Source organism: Myxine glutinosa, chromosome 4 (genome assembly GCF_964187855.1).
Source record: "Myxine glutinosa chromosome 4, kmMyxGlut1.1, whole genome shotgun sequence".
NCBI lineage: Eukaryota > Metazoa > Chordata > Myxini > Myxiniformes > Myxinidae > Myxine > Myxine glutinosa.
Window position 1 is genome coordinate 12,002,112 of NC_136264.1, and position 18,266 is coordinate 12,020,377.

At 42.9% G+C, this 18,266-nt stretch overlaps 1 protein-coding gene across 1 annotated transcript in view; it reads right to left on the reverse strand.

Annotated features, from left to right (window-relative positions):
- LOC137424433 (diphosphoinositol polyphosphate phosphohydrolase 1) overlaps window positions 1-18,266 on the reverse strand; it is a 41,100-nt gene that overhangs the window by 12,787 nt on the left and 10,047 nt on the right. The window contains exons 3-4 of the mRNA XM_068111880.2: window positions 10,426-10,470; window positions 10,132-10,216 (exon numbers count right to left, since the gene is read on the reverse strand). Coding sequence (XP_067967981.1) covers window positions 10,132-10,216; window positions 10,426-10,470 — 130 coding nt within the window. The remainder of the gene's footprint in view (window positions 1-10,131; window positions 10,217-10,425; window positions 10,471-18,266) is intronic.

Genomic DNA, 18,266 nt, shown 5'->3' on the forward strand with positions numbered 1-18,266 from the left:
AATTGTTGTAAATATCACCCTCTGTAAATGTAGTGAATCTGTGTAAATACCCCCATAATGGTAAAGGTCAAAGGTCGTCCCCTGAGTTCATTCATCGCATACACCTAGCCAATCTTAGAACCTCTAAATAGTTATTCCCTTATTCTATGTTAGTTAAAGGCTGTGTCTTCCATTAGTTGACACTCCATTGCACCGAATCAAATAAGAATAGCTCCCCTTCAATAATGACATTTCCCAGCCAAACTCTCCCTCTCTGGGTAAAGCAGCTTCACAACGTGGGGTGCGCACCCTCTCATTTCGCTGCTATGGTGAATATGTGCTCCGTGCTCCGTTTGAACAGGAGGGGCGGGGTCGCCGGGAAGAGGCAAGCCCAGGGCGTGCCACGAGGGGCGGGGCTGTTCAGCCCCATGCCCAAATAAGGAGACAAGCCCGTGGCTCGCCACGAGGGGCGCGCCGTTCGGCGCCATGCCCAAATAAGGAGACAAGCCCGTGGCATTGCCATATAACGTCACGAAACAGAGCACGGGGGATGGTGGTACCGAAACCGACGAGGGCGTGTCACACCCGCGCTGGAGGTATGAGATATGCGTGCGAGGATCGCGCAAAAAAGATTTGAGGGAGAGAGACGCGTCAGATGATTGAGAGAGGACCAGAGCAGATGACAAAAGAGCCCGAGGCATGTCAAGGAAAGAACGAGCCCTGCCGCGTGGAACGACCAAGATACGTGTGCTGCCGCCGCCCTGCTCGCTCCCAGCCCGGAAAGGACCTGCTTGCTGTGCGCCCTGCTCACCCTTCCAGGCTTTGTGGTCCCACCTGAACCTTCTGATCCCTCCAGCCAATCCACTCTGCAATTTCCCCATTCGTGTACATGAGTTTGTTCTGTGTGTCTTGTCCCTGGGGTTAAGTAAGACTGTATAATATAAGTTAATATTTGCACTGTGTCCTTCTGATTCTTCCATTTCCTTGTATATTACTTTGATTGCTTTTCTTCCTTTAGTTGTGTGTAAATAATAATAAATCCTGTTCTTCCTACCTTCGTCTTCTTCCTTCTCATCCGGTCGCTTTAGAGGTTTCCACATTGAGTATACGTGGCGCGATTCGGCCGACGCATATGAATCGGGTTTAGCCCCTTTGATAAACGACTCACGCCGCAGTTCGCTTCGCTTGGCGCAACCAGTCTATTACGCTGCGGCCGTGAGCGGGGAGGTGTTTCCTTGCGTACCGGGAGGCGCTGGTATTTAGGTCATAGGACGGTTGGGCCTAATACCCTACCCAGCACTGACCTGGGGTGACGTCATACCCCCGGGACCACGTCGGTCAGTCATAGACGAGGGGATTAATCCCCCCTCGATAAGGGGAACAGAGGCCGACGTTGGGTTCCGTAACAATATATATACATATATATTTATACATACATATATATACATCGCTCCATACATATATACATATGTATCGCATACATATACATATATATATATACACCATCACCATCGCATACATATATATATACATATATACATATATATACATCCCGGTCGATCGCTGAATTAACGCCAGGGGGGTTGACTCAGCCTGTCATCCTTCCGAGGTCGGCTTATTGAGTACCAGTTCACTGGTAATTCCCTGTGTGTCGTAAAAAGGCGACAAACAGGGTTGGCGGCAGGAAGGGCATCCGGCCGTAAAACATTGCTTCAAAAAGGGGACCAAAAAACAACAACAACCACGGTCCCCGAAAAAGGCCAACCCCCGCTTTGCGGGGAAAAATGGCCTCTAAACGGTGGTTTATACATATATATACATATATATTTATACATATATATTTATACATACATACATATACATTTATACATACATATACATTTATACACACATATATATTTATACATACATATACATTTATACATACATATATATTTATACATACATATATATTTATACATACATATATATTTATACATACATATACATTTATACATACATATACATTTATACATACATATACATTTATACACACATATACATTTATACACACATATATATTTATACATACATATACATTTATACATACATATATATCTATACATACATATATATCTATACATACATATATATCTATACATGCATATATATCTATACATACATATATATCTATACATACATATATATCTATACATACATATATATCTATACATACATATATATCTATACATGCATATATATCTATACATACATATATATCTATACATACATATATATCTATACATACATATATATCTATACATACATATATATCTATACATACATATATATCTATACATACATATATATCTATACATACATATATATCTATACATACATATATATCTATACATACATATATATCTATACATACATATATATCTATACATACATATATATCTATACATACATATATATCTATATACATACATATATATCTATATACATACATATATATCTATACATACATATATATCTATACATACATATATATCTATACATACATATATATCTATATACATACATATATATCTATACATACATATATATCTATACATACATATATATCTATCTATATCTATATATATATATATATATATATATATATATATATATATATATATATATATATATATATATATATAGATATATATATATATGTACACAAGAGGCAATGGCCTCAATGGCCTCAAAGGCCTCAATGGAGGCAGAGTGCCGGGAGAAGGGTTGGCGAGTTTCGTGTCAGCCATTTGAGGTGGGGTGTAGAGGGTATATTGGCAATTCCTTTTCTGCATTTCTTGCTCGGCTGGGAGTGTGTGGGACAGAAAGAAGGAGGATGTGTGACAAGGTGGCCCAGGTTGCCTTGAAAGGCTCATTTTGGATATGGAGGAAGTTTATGGAGGCACGTCGAACGGTGTCGGTTGGTTGTGTTTTTTTGTTTGTTTGTTTTTTGTTACCATTATTATTTCTTATTTTGTGTATATGAGTGAGTGTGTGAGGGTGTGTGTTATTGCATGAATTAATTTTTGCATGAGTGTGTGTTTTTGTGTGTTGAGTGTTGTATGATGTAAGGGTATAGGCTAGTGGCCAAATGAGGTTTTGGGTGGCATACCCCTACCCAAGGTAGAACAAGTCACAACCTATTTTTTCTTGAAGAGGGATGTTTGGGGAGTTAGAAAATCATGGTTGTGAACCTGAGATCATTGCACAACATTTTGAAAATCACGATTACATATGTACCACTGCAGACTGCAAAAATGGATTTAATCGCCACAGATTTTGGCTCATATATTTGTTAATACTGGTGCTACAAACACAAATTTGGTACCAAAATGTGCGGAATGATGACATATATATCTGTAAAAACCATTTGTGATGTAACAAAGGCTTTTGTGTGACCTACAGGCAAAAATAGTGGAATTTTACTCAACAAATCAGCTTCGGGTTTACCAATAAATATCAACAAAAACATTAATTGCTTCAAAAATATTGGACTTGCAGTCATACTTGTTACATCAACATAATCCAAGTTTATTTACCCTTTGAAAAATATATCTAATGATATAATTGTCACTGAAATGATATAGTTATAACTGAAATCATATGTCGCCCCACTAATGCTGACCGATAGAAATCCCGAAGCAGATATGCAACATGAAGAATTGACTTAAGATTCTGACACAATTGTGAAAGTGACTTTTATAGACATCATGTTGATATAAGCTATTTCACATATGACGATAATGAATTCATAACATGCACTGTAACTTATGTACATCTATTACATGAAGTAATACATGTAATACATTTAAAAGTTCAGTCACGCTCTTCATCAGTGCTGTCGTCAAAGACAACAGAATCATCAACATTTGGACAATCGTCTGCACTACACGAGCAGAATTCAGTGCAGGTCAGTCCTGCAGAGATACAATGACATGTTCTGCTCTGCCTACAGTCATCGTCGGTGCAGTAGAGATGCGTGAGATCTCGAACCTCCCTTGGGGCTGCATCCTTTTGGAACATGACAGGCTCAAGTTTGTTGTCTCTGACCTGCCATCCATTACCATCGGGGTTCCAAAGTACAGGCTTCGCTACATGGCTGTGGGTCCATATCGCCACCTGGTAATTTGCTCACTTCAGATGTTGTTCGAAAGCATCGTCTGTTGGTGGGAAGAGAGATGCTGGTTTGTCACTTGTGCAGGCATAAACATAACGAAGTTGGTCGAGTGTGTGACTTGACTTTGAACCATACAACGACAGAGCATATTTTGTGGCAGTGCTGACGACATTGGTTGTATCTCTGGTTTGGCCTAACCGTGACAGTGGTGCCAAGTGTGCAATGTTTTGCTTGAGTTTCGAATATGCAGTGCGTTTCCCGACTTTGAACAGCGAGGAGGTTGTGTCACAGCCACTTATAGCATGTGATGCTGGCAAGCAACTTGACGTATCCTGACCGATGTCGTCCGTTATTCTGTTGACAGGAATGAATCTCTGACGATTCGTTGTTTTTGTACAGTGACCTGCATTCATGTACACTTTGGTGTCCCCAAACATGCCTTTCCCACAGTAATAGATGAGTAGGACCAACACGTCAGTGTCATCACATCGTACAATGACCCTTGAGTGTGCTCTGGCGAGATGGATAGCATGTAGCAGGAGCCGTGTGTCAGCCTCCTCATGTGTCCTGAACAATTCAGGTAGTTCCCGGATGCCTCTATGATCCACAACTTTAACTAGCAGGCCATCGTTAAAGCCTCCTGCCAGTGTGACAGATTGGTTTTCCTCAAGCTGCAATTGGGCGGCTACTGTCAAGTAACTGCAGAGGAAATCGGCAAGCGCTGATTTGTTTGTGGTGTTCTTCAGGAACTTCCTGTAGTTTGGAACTGTGCGTTGTCCATCGATGACATATCTGGGTGTTGACTCTCCACCAGTGCGACGTTCTCTTTCCAGCTGCTTGATAGAGAGTGGTACATCATACCTGTCAAAAACCAATGTAACTGATGTCACACCTTGGTTACTAGCAAGCAGTGACTGAATCTTCTGCATTATGGTACGTCCGAGATCGTCAAATGTGTCAAACTGGGCTTCATCAAGTGCCTGAAGTAGTGCCATCCCATCAATGACATAAGCAGTATCATGTTGGTCAGAGGGTTCGAGCACCTGGACTTCCTCGCAATTAGCTTCTAACTTCTTTGCCAGATCCGCCTTGTTGGTTTTTCGCATTGTCCCATCATTGTTGAAGAGGGACGGTGGCACAGGAGCCAGTTCATGTGTCAGGACTTGTTCCAGACTGACATCGCGTTTCTTTGAGACAGCAAGCAGCCGCCGGAAAAGTACTTCTGAATCCACCATCAATTTATCTCGTTTGTTGGTTTTCATGGGTTTCGACATGTCCGCAAACGTTGGTGTCTTTGTTCGTGAGTCTGTTTCCCAGAAACTCTTGGTTTGGTCAGCAAGAAGTCGCTTTTCGATAAAACTTTTGTTGCATTTCTGGGCGTCTGTTAAGAAATGTCCAAGTCCATTTGATACTTCTTGTGAAGCAACCTGGCCTGTGGCGATGTTGACCAATTCGTCAGGTACAGTACGTAGGTCAAACGGATTTTGTGCGTTTGATACAAATTCCGTGATCTTGGTAAAATCTTGTTCATCCCTTACCATCCTTGTCTTTCCATGCTCAGCGTGGTTTGTGGAAGCTACTTCAGTGTCCCCATCACAGAGTTCTTTAAAAGCCTCTGTATATTGTGCTGTGACATGTCGAGTGACCATCCATCTGGTAAGGGCACCTTTCCTCAAGGTAAACCCGATGACACCTCCCTGGCTCTTCCCCTCACGGTTAATTGTTTGTTCAAGTGCTTGGTCACTAGCAACAGCATTGAACCAGCGCAAAGACCTACGGACCACAAATCCACCTTCCTGCAGATATTGATAGGATTTTGGGTGCAATTCCCGAAGTGATAGCATATCATTCAAATATCCTGGCAAATATTTGGCATAATTTCCTCTGTCTGCAGCTCGGCACCAGGGTATAGTCTCACAGACGGCGATGAGATGGAGTTCGAACAGTCCCTCGCACTCTGCTCTCAGAAGTCGCAGCAAGATGTTTACTCCCTGCATAAATGTATCCCAGTAGGCAAATGTTGCAGACTGTCCTACCTGCATTTGTGAACTCTTGTTGTTGTGCTTGCAAAGGTGCTATGTGCTCTGATTCAAGTTGTTTCGTCAGTGTTATTGCGGATTCCCTGTCTCCTGCATTGAAAGCATTCTGGATCTCTCTCACAAGCCTGTACATGTCGTCTTTGGGCAACATGGTGTGTTCCTGTTGTTGCAACCATGTCCAAAATGCTTCCTGATAGAGGCGGTATAAAGCCTCCAACACCAGCTTCATTGCTCTGTTTCCTCTGGATACTTACTTTCCTTGGAGCACCAGCTTTGCAGTTGCGGGTGCATAAACGTCTGAGTCCACCAGCATTGAAAGGAGACCACCATCGCCATACAGTTTTCCAATACTTGCTACAAATGACATTGTTAAATGCATGCCACCCAGTCGCATTGTAAGCTTTCCATCTAGAGCTGCAGGCTTATTCCACATGATCTGCTGAGCCTTGCTGTAGATCGCACAGTCAGCTGTTACTAGGATATGTGGTTGTCCGAGTTTAGCAGCGATCTGGACCAACCTCAGGAGGATGGTGTATATGGTGGAAAGGTCTGTTGGAGGAGCACGGATAAAAGGTAAGTAACACATGGTTGCAACTGGTAGGTTTCTTTCCGACAGGAACGCATCCATAATTGCAGATCAATTGTCAGCACAAGCATCTGAAATGAAATAATTAAAGATAAGTATATATCAGTAGTTTTAGAAAAAGGCAATCAAGCTCAAAATTGATTTTCTGCAACTGGATTTAAAATCATTCTCGTTTGGTTAATGCATATACATGTATTATAAATTAATCAATGTCGGTTACTTTTAGGGGGGGTGACATATGGTTTCGGTAATAACTCTATTAATTCAACTGATTTATCTTTATGAGTTATATTTCTAAAAAGGAGAATGATAGAGGGTTATTTTGATGTAATATGTAGTAATACAACTCAAATACTTATGAAGAAATTAATTGTTTAGTTGATATTTATTGGTAAACCCGAAGCTGATTTATTGCGCAAAATTCCACTATTTTTGCCTGTAGGTCACACAAAAGCCTTTGTTACATCACAAATGGTTTTTACAGATATATATGTCATCATTCCGCACATTTTGGTACCAAATTTGTGTTTGTAGCACCAGTATTAACAAATATATGAGCCAATATGAGCCAAAATCTGTGGCGATTAAATCCATTTTTGCAGTCTGCAGTGGTACATATGTAAACGTGATTTTCAAAATGTTGTGCAATGATCTCAGGTTCACAACCATGATTTTCTAACTCCCCAAACATCCCTCTTCAAGAAAAAATAGGTTGTGACTTGTTCTACCATGGGTAGGGGTTTCTCACATTTTAGGCCCCTTTTTTAATTTGGCCACTAGCCTAGTAGGTGCAGGTAGTTGGTTGGTGTTGTGTGTATGTGTGTGTATGTGTGTGTATGTGTGTGTATGTGTGTGTATGTGTGTGTATGTGTGTGTATGTGTGTGTATGGGTGTGTATGGGTGTGTATGAATGATCTGGTGTGTTTTGTTGGTGAGTGGTGAATGGTATAAAGGTGGGTGTTTGAGTGTTCCACCATGTTTGTTTGGTGTTGTGGATTCTGGATGTGGAGGTGTTGTTGTTGTTGTTCGCACTGGCTGGGGGTGGGGGTATGTACGCATCCAGGTGCAGTTGCTGCATGTGGATGTGTATGTGCCCCTGCTGGCCCACCTTAGCTGACCGTATCAAGGTTGAAGGGCCGAAACGGGATGATGCTGAGGACTTCGACTGAGGACCCGGTCAGTGCGGCACACTTGTGACCAGGTGTGTTTTGAACCTATATACATATATATATATATATATATATATATATATATATATATATATATATATATATATATATATATATCCATATCTATATATATATATATATATATCCATATCTATATATATATATATATATATATATATATATATATATATATATATATATATATATATATATATATATATATATATATCCATATCTATATCTATATATATATATATATATATTATATATATAATATAATAATATATACAGTCACGTGAAAATTAAGTACACCCCATGTAAAGTTTTGACTTTTTCAACATATTTCAACATACAGCTATTTGATCTTCATTTCAACAATATTGATAGATAAAGGTGATATAATATAACAAATATCATGAAACATTTACATTTTGATGTCCATTGTATAATTTAAATAAACATAAATGCAAATTTTTCATGTGGAAAAGTAAGTACACCCCTACATTTATCACTACTTCAAATACCTAAAATTAGAATCAGGTGCACCCTCAGGTGCAAATGATTAGAACATCATCAGAGAGGATCTTGGAGGAACCTGTCTTATTTAAACCTCAGACATTTAGTTTGGTTTGCTCTTTGTTGTTGAAGTGTGCGGCGTCACCATGCCTCGATCAAAAGAGCTCTCTGAGGCCTTCAGAAAGAAGGTTATAGATGCATACGAGTCTGGGAAGGGATTTACAAAGATCTCCAAACAATTTGAAATCAATCATTCGACTGTACGGAAGATCATCTACAAGTGGAGAAGATTCCAAACAACTGCCAACTTGTTCAGGCCAGGCCGCCCCAGCAAGTTCAGCCCGAGAGCAGACCGCAAAATGCTGAAATAAGTCTCTATGAACCCCAGAATGTCATCATGGGACCTACAGGTAGCTCTTGCCACTGTTGATGTCAAAGTGCACGAGTGTACCATTAGAAAGAGGCTGCACAAATTTGATCTACATGGGAGGATTGGGAGGTGTGCCAGGAGGAAACCTTTGCTGTCCAGAAAGAACATCAGGGCAAGACTAGAGTTTGCCAATGAACACCTAGGCAAAGACCAGCACTTCTGGAACAATGTGCTCTGGACAAATGAGTCAAAGGTAGAGCTATTTGGCCACAGTACCAGAAGACATGTTTGGCGAACACCAAAGACAGCATTTGACCACAAGAACCTGATACCAACTGTACAGCATGGTGGTGGAAATATTATGGTTTGGGCCAGCTTTGCTGCATCAGGGCCTGGGCAGCTCACCATCATCGAATCCACGATGAATTCTTCATTGTACCAGAGGGGATAATGTGAGGCCATCTGTTGGAAAGTTGAAGCTCAACCGAAGGTGGACCTTGCAACATGACAATGACCCTAAACATACCAGTAAATCCACCAAGGAATGGCTGAAAAGAAAGAAATGGAGGGTTCTGGAATGGCCAAGTCAAAGCCCGGATCTAAATCCCATCTCGATGTTGTGGGGGGATTTGAAACGAGCTGTGCATGCAAGAAACCCCTCAAACATCGCACAGCTGTAAGAATTCTGCATGGAGGAGTGGGCAAAAATGTCTCCCAGTCGATGTCAGAGACTGGTAGACAGTTATAAGAAACGCCTACTTGAGGTTGTTTCTGCCAAAGGGGGCAATACCACCTATTAGAGCCAAGGGTGTACTTACTTTTTCCACATGCGAAATTTGCATTTATGTTTATTTAAATTATACAATGGACTACAAAATGTAAATGTTTCATGATATTTGTTATATTATATCACCTTTATCTATCAATATTGTTGAATTGAAGATCAAATAGCTGTATGTTGAAAAAGTCAAAACTTTACATGGGGTGTACTTACTTTTTCACGTGACTGTATGCATATGTAGTGTGATGGTTTGTGTTCATTTGTTGAGACACAAAGGCCAGTGTTGTCGTGTCGAAGGAGACGACGCCTTATTGATGGGCAGGCTCGTCTCATTGTGTCCCTTTCCTTGCAATGCAGGAGCAAGTGAAAGAAGGCACAGGGAACGTTCAAAGAGGAGGGTATGTTGTCGTCATTTTGACGGAGGGCATATGGCTGATGCGTTTATCAATGTTACGATATTGACACATGGTACAGTCAATACGATACAAATAAGAAAAGCAGTTTTGGAGTAACAGAGGAGACGTGCATTGCTCACCAACGCTTGTGGAATCTTCCCAGTCTGGCAAGACTTTTGTGACGATCAAAACGAACACGTATGTACGATGCTTCCGATCTTGATTCTTAAAGATGTGGATGAGGATAAACACCATACATGATGATGTGAGCAGGATCAAGTCCAAAGTAGGCAATAATACTTCATTGTTATCCTTCATTTATCCAAACTACCATGTTGTTGTTGTTGTTGTTGTTGTTGTTATCCTTCATGTGAAATGATTTGTATAAAGTTACAAATCTAATAGAACTGGCATTTCAAGCCAGCAATTCTCACCTCAAAGATACCAAGCAATCGGCCCAATGTACCCTGCACTCCAGCCTGCAAGGACAAACACGAAGGCAAGAGGTAAGCATTAAAACAAAAAGGATGAGGGGAGAGGGTTAAAATGGGGTAGAGATTGTCAAGTGTAGGGTTGCAAGCCAGTGGGCCTCAGCAGGAACACCTAGAGGGAGCACGTCAGTTGTATGGACTCTGGAAGGTAATTTAATGGGTAGAAGAGGAGAAGCAAAATCATGGAAGCAAGCAGCATGCTTGGATTTAACAAGGCCAACAAAAGAGGGAGGAACAGGAAGGGCGTCTACCTCTGACAATGGGTTAGGGAGACAGAGTTGTTTGGGGAGAATAAGTTTTAAAATGCAAGGGAAAAAGAGAAGTTATTCATGAGGGGAAAATCAACTAGAAAGTAAAATTTGATGCGGATGTGTCGATGGATACGCCTCTGCCCACGTTAAATGTCAACCGACTTCCATTTGATCTCAAATAAAGATCACATGAAAGATGAAAGGCCCTTTGGGAGAAAAGACAGACAAGTCGAAGATATGACATCAGATGCTTCAAACTTAAATTATGGTACGCAAAATTATTTCCAAATGGCACATGACCTTTGGCCTCTTCAATCTAAAATTGAATCAGTTCATCTTTTGCCACATGTGTGCCATGTATGGTTAAAATTTCTTCAGTGGTTAAAAGGTTATTGCAGTAACACAGGTTTTTCAATTAAAGGACACTTAGGAGTAGGCCTTTGACCTTTTGAACCCAAAATGGAATAAGTTCATCCTTGCATTAATACATTCCATAGTTATGCCAAGTTTGGTCAAAATCCCTTCAGCTGTTCACAAGTTTTAGCGGTAACTAAAATCTGGTACTTTCAGCTAAAGGTCACATGACCTTTGATATTTGACCCCAAAATATTATCAGTTCGTCTTTGTATTTACACACTATACTTGTGCCAAGTTTATCCAAAATCCATTTTGTGGTTCAAGTTATCACGGTAACGAAAACCTGCTACTTTCAGATAAAGGTCACATATCCTTTGACCCCCAAATAGTTCATCTTTGAATTATAATACAAGTTTGTACGAAGTTTGGTTTAAAAAAATCCCTTCAGCAGTTAGACAAGTTATCACCGTAACAAATTAATTACGCGCGAACGCAAAGACAACCCATAACCATGACACCTTCCGCTGCGGACGCTTAAAAATGCTCAGCTCAGCTCTCGTATCTCATCTGCTCCGTGTCCCACCTCCTCTCTGTGGTGGGGGCGTCCCGCCGCGGGTTATATTGACCACACCCCCGAACCTTCGCGAACCTCCCCGAGCGTTCTCTCCACGCCCTCTCAAAGCCAAACCCCCTCGTTCTTGGTTGGTCAGCAAGGGCTGGCTTACTCCTCCCTCCGGTGACGAGGGCAGAGACATGCCTTTCTTCTCCGAGCTCACCTCGTGGCTAATGGAGTCAAAGGCGCTGACCATCAGCCAAAACCGTAGTGGCGAATGCAGTTGGCAATAGCTAACAAAAGGGGAATCTATCTTATTTAATTGATGCAACGCAATGAACTAGTGGACCACAGAGCCTTATACTGACATATATTAAGGACATAACTACCGAGGGAATCTATGATTTGCTACGTGTGTGCGATGGATTAACTAAGGACGACCTTTGATCTTTACAATTGGAGGGTGATATTTACAAGATTTACAGCATACAAAAGGGGAAAATTTACATCAAATTACACACACAATTCCCAAATCCCCAACAATATTCAGTCATTACCTTTCCTCCTAATTCATCCCTAAACTTTCCAATAACCTTTTTATTCTTTGAGGAAAACAACTTATCAGTTGGCTTATACTTGCTCGTATCATACGAGTCACTATCCTCAAGCATATCTGAATAAACATCTTCCGTCTTAATTTCTAAAATGAAACTATCTGTATCCATATAAAGTAGAGAAACATTATCTTGATATTTCTTCTTCAAGTTATTGTAAAGGTAATCATACATTAGTAATTTTGATAAATCAAGAACCGTCGTTCCTATATAAATAGGTTTATCCATTTTAATACTCTCTTGTTGCAAATTAATAGCGACAAAGTTCTCTGAAAACACCACTTCTCTTTGAAAACTAGGTTTATTAATTAATTTTGCTGCTTGCTCGAAAGATGAAGTAAGTCTCATGTTTTCTCTATTCCTAAGATTTTCCATCGTCTTTCCAAATACAGAATTATTCATCAATTTATAAAAGTCTTTCTCAAAATCGGTTTTTGCTTCGGTTCTCCTTTGAGTATTAAAATCAATATACTCCTTCATCCAATGACTTTGGTTAAACTGTATAACTCTATGGACTTTCTTTACTAACAATCCTGCCAACACATATTGCTTCAAGTTCCATTGGTGTAAAACATAATTTTCTTTATCATATAATGTAGTAAGTAATTTTTCTGTTGGTTTACCTTTTATATTAAATGTTCGTTGATAATCACTTAGCCATTCTTCTTTCGGACATTCTTTGGTTGGGGCATATGGTAGGTCGTCGTGTTCATTATGGAGTTCTACAGGATATTTCAAATCGACCTCAAAATAATATCCAACTTCCGAATCGTCCAATTCTTTTTGTGAGGATGTAACGATGTTTTGTAAAACCTTTTCATAATCTTTCTCTTCAACCCATTTGAGTCCTCCATAGGTAGAGCTTGAGACATAGCCCATCCATACAAATTATTAGCATCGTAATACATCAGGTAAGAACTATCTTTCGTATCATCATAATTAGGAAGATACTTATTGTTAACCTTAGCATATCTCTTAGAACATACATGCGATATTCCCCCTCTTTTAGCCTCTTCTATCACCAAAAGCATATCTACATCACTGATTAAATCCAGATTCTGTTTCGTCATTTTTAGCATGGCACTCCAAGCTAATCCGGGGGCTGTGTAGTAGTGGACCGGATCTAGCCCATATGATTGTTTATTATGACAAACTGTTCTAAAGGTTTCAAAGACGTCGGCTAGTAGTAAGACGTCGGTTTTAAGATACAAATCATGATACTCGCCAAGGTTCTATATGTTAAACGTTTTCCAAATATTTTGTGCTTGAGTATATTCTTTATCGGTTATATGACATATATTTAACTTGTTATAGAAACATTCTTTAGGGGGAAGTTGTGTTTCTTTAAATCTCCCAAATGAATCCATGTAATCATATGGGTATATTCCCTTTTGTGATAAGAGTTCAATTTCTTTTTTATCTGATATATACTCTGAAAGACACGGAAAGTTTTTAATATTTGATGCCAGGCTAGATAATGGACTTGCCAATAAATTTAAATGAGTCAAGCAACCTGATGTGGGTCATATCATATTGTTGTGGATATGAGAATGTTGTTTTTTTTTCTTGTTGTGTAGTGAATTGTTGTAAAATGTCACCCTCCTTCCTGCATTTGTTGTTGTATAAAGGTCAAAGGGCGTTCCCGTAGTTAATTCCATAAAGCATACACGAAGGACACCATATATCCCTGTTCAGTAGTTATTTCCTTATTCTGTGTATGAGGCTAAGGATTTGTCTTCCATTAATTTGACACTCCATTGCACTGCATTAAATAAAGTAGATCCCTCCGACATGGCATCTTCAAAGTGCCAGGTTTAGCCACTTTGCTGCATTTCATCTGCCGTCCACTTTGCTGCATTTCATCTGCCGTCCACTTTGCTGCAATTGCCAACTGCATTTGGGCGGTTTTCTTCATTCACCATTGCTGCCCTTTAGCTGGGGCTAGCTCGAATCGCTCCAAAACCACCATTGGCCACGAGGTAAGGTCGGGGAAGAAGGGCGTGTCTCCACCTCGTCATAGAGGGGAGGAGTGAACCAGCCCTTGCCGACCAACCCAGAACGAGGGGTTGGCTTTAGAGGGCGGAGAGAGAACGTTTGGGGGAGGTTCGCAAAAGGGTCAAGGGTGGGGCTTATATAACCCGAGGAAGACGCCCCCAGAAGAGTCGAGGAGGGAGGAGATCAGAACACAGAAAAGCCTTGAAGTAGTTGGACTAAGCAAGAGAGGAAGTTGTTGGACTGGGTTGGACTAAGAAAGAGAGAGGAGAGAAGGGGCGAAGCGAAGCAAAGAGAGAAAGAGTCCTGGAGTTTGTGAGAGAGGGAGAGAGAACCCGTCACGCCAGACCCCCCACCAGCAGCGTTGGCTCCACCAAGCAGCTCCGACCCGTTACCCCGCGCACACGACAGGATCGGTGGCATCGGCGGCCGTCGAGGTCCAGCCCGACGTCCCGTGCGGGATCAAGCTCCAGCCAGCTCCGTGCCTTCCTCCCCCTCCAGCCACCCACCTCCTTCCAGCCAATCCACTCTGCAATTCCCCGTGTGAGTCCGTCTTTGTTTGTTCTGTCTGGGTAATAAGTTAAGCCTGTTTAGATAAGCTAGTGATTTTCACTGTGTCTCTGATTTCTCCTGTAAATTATTTTATTATCCTTCCTTCTTCCTTGGTTTCTTTGGTCCTGTACATAGTAATAAATTATATTCGTATTCCCTACTTCTGTCTCCTTCTTCTTCTTCACATCCGTGTCGCCTTTGTCTTTTCCCTATTGAATATCTGTGGCGCGATTTTGGCCAACGTTCAGGAATCGGGTTAGTCGGGGTAACTGTTCGGGCGCGGCGGCCATCCGCTCGGCAAATCCAGTAACATCTTATCCGCGTCCGTAACAATTGGTAGTCGGGAGTTGGGATTCGAACCTGGAACTAAATTTATTTAGCCCAAATTTTGGACACAATTGTACAATTGGCAGTAACAATTGGTGCCAGGGAGTGAGATACGGACCCGAAGCGCTGAGTGCGCTCAAATTACGAGTGGGCCAAAATTTAGTTTTATTTAACATCGTAAATTTGAAAATCGTGCCATGGCTGGTCAAGACGATCGGATGCAGGTGGGTGAGCTAGAAGAGGGGTTAGGGGTAACCCAGGACCACAGGGAAGAAATGGAGGAGAGCAATGAGGAGGTGGTTGAGGGAGTATCAGGTGCACAAAATGGCGCCCTCACGCACGTGAATGCAGTGGCACCAAATGTCGTCACGGCCGCGACCGTAGCAGTGCCGCCGATGGATTGGGGGCTATTTATGGAACAAATAAAGGCCTTTATGGTTAAGTCGGGTGAAGAAATGGAAGACAGAAGGAGGGCCGATAGTGAGAAAATGGAAAGCAGAATGATGGGGGCAATGAGGGACGAAGCGAGGGGTACCAGCGAACAGTTGGGAAACAAATTTGAGGGGTTAGACAATAATTTTAAGGGGTTGGACAATAAATTTGAGGGGTTAGACAACGGGATAAAAGAGGTGAAGAATGGGTTAACGGGGGTGGAAAATAGAATGGCTGCCCAGGAGAATCAGATAGAGGGGGTGAAGAATGGGTTAACGGGGGTGGAAAATAGAATGGCTGCCCAGGAGAATCAGATAGAGGGGGTGAAAAATGGGTTAAGGGGGTTAGAAAACACAATGGACGACAAATTGCGGGAAGTAGGGGAGCAATCCGCCCGGGAAATCAAACGGATGGGGAACCAGATAGAGGAGGTGAAAATCGGGTTAGAAGGTAAATTGGATGCTCAGAGGGATGAATTGGGACAGATGAGGGTGGCATCTACAAAAGAGATTGAGGAGATGGGGGAGATGGGGGAGGAAATATGACGAGGTGTAAGCGAGGAGGTCTCGGGGGTACGCGAGGAGGTAAAGCGAGGTGAGAAGCGTATGGAGAAAGAGGTGAGAAATGGAACGGCTAGGTTACAGGGGGGCATAGAGGACCTGACGCAGGAGGTGGAACAGCTGACGGTGGGACAGACGGAGTTAGTGGAGCAGGTACAAAGGAACACTGCGGTACTAGGAGGGTTAAAGGCGACACAAAAAGAACTAAAAGACGACTTGACAGCGACGAAGAGGGAATGTCAGAGAGTACGTGAGGGACTGACAACGAGGTTGGACGAGGTGACAGAAGTAATGGAGACAAAGGACCGGGAGATGAGGACGCACATAGAAACGGTCAAGGTAGCCTAAGAGGACGAAATTGAGGAGACGCACCGGGAAATAAAAGAGGTGAAGCAAAAGTTAGAGAAGGTGGAAGAGGGGGTGAGTGAAATTAAGAAGAGACGGACGGAAACTAAGAGAGAAATACAGGAGGAGGTGATGGAATATGTACAAGGTCGGTGCTCAAATCGTGATGGTGTGCTCGCTAACCAAATAAAGAGTTTGCAGGTGGCGAAGGAGGTGCGGAGACGAGGTGCCAAGGTGAGTGGCGATATACGTGGAAATGTATATGATGTGAGGGGAGCTTCAGTCGGCTTGGGGGTTGATTTGGATCCGGGTGTTCGTGAGAGGCCGCTGGTGAAGTGTGTGACAGGTACGGTGTGCGAAAGAGGAGGTGTGCGAGAATGTCCGACTCTGGGGTGTGTGAGGAAAAAGTGCGCGCCAAGGAGTGAGCGTGCTGTCGAGAGCGAGTTGGTCGTAGCGCGTGTGCGAGGGGGTACATGGAAGCGCGGGATGGGGAGTGTTACAGAGGATGTAACGAGAGAGTGCACACCTGTGGTGAGTGTTACGGAGGGTGTAACGGGAGAGTGTGCGCAAGAGGATGCGCGAGAAAGGTGTGTAACGGACGGGTGCATGAGTACAGAGTGCGCTGTCAAGAGTAAGGGTGAATGCGCGACCGAGAGTGGTGGTGAAAGCAGTAAGAGTGACACGGAGCGTGAGTTGGTTGTGGCAGGTGAGAGAGGATGTACACCTGGACTGGAAGGATGCACACCTGGCATGGTAGAGCGCATATGGGAATGCACGCTGGAGTTGGTAGTGAGGCACGTGGTTGGGTATGCAAGTGAGAGCACACCTGTGGTTGTCACAGAGGAGGTGACCGAGAAGGGGGCGCGAAGAGGTGTGTTGGTGAGGTGTGCGAACGACGAGTGTGTGCAAAGGTGTGTGGTGGTCAGGTGTGTGACAAAGTCTGTAAGCGGAATGAGTGTACCTGGGTGTGTCAGGGAAGGTGCAATGACAAAGAGCATGGAGACAGCTGGATGTATGAGCAAGGAACAGGCTGCGGGGTGTGAGCATGCAAGTGGAGCATCGACGGTAACCGGGTTAGCGGTTAGAGCGACGTATAGCCGAATCGGGCCCTCGGTGCGCGCCGGGCAGCTTTGCGTGCCGCGGGGATCCGCGGCGGTTTCGAAAGAACCGCCGTGCGGGATCCACGCCGGGCCGCGCTTTGAACGGTCGCGTCCGTGCTCCACTAGGCGGAGCGGGCATGTCGATAGGAAGGGTCGTCATGGCGACCCCTTTTTGTTGAGGCGTTCCGGCAGGTCGAGATCCGGCCATTGGACGGCTCCATGCCGAGGTGGTGCGTGGGCTCTCGGCCCGGGTAAGCGTCCTTCCCTGCACCGAGTGCCAGACGCATCCAGCCGCTGGCACCAAGAAACCCGCATTCATTGCTCGGCTTTATGAAGCCGAGCTTTAGAGATGAATTGGCGCACCGAGAGGCACTAGTGAGTAGACGTGTGACGAGGATAATGTTTTGGACCCGAAATTAAAAAGCAAAATTTGATGATTGGCAAAGGATTGGCAGAGAGATGATTGGTAGTGATTGGCAAATTTTTAATTTGTTGAAATTTGATGTGCCAAATTGGTAGTGAGAGATACCCGATGTGGTGGGATGGCAACTTTGCCATCTCTCACAACGGGGGCAAAGGAGCACTAGGTTTATGGGGTTTGGCAGTGAAAACTAGCCCGGGAGGGTTAGGATATAGTGTGTAGGGATCTAGAGAAGATGACCTTAGGTAACGGTAAGATTAGGTAGTGACAATGATACCTG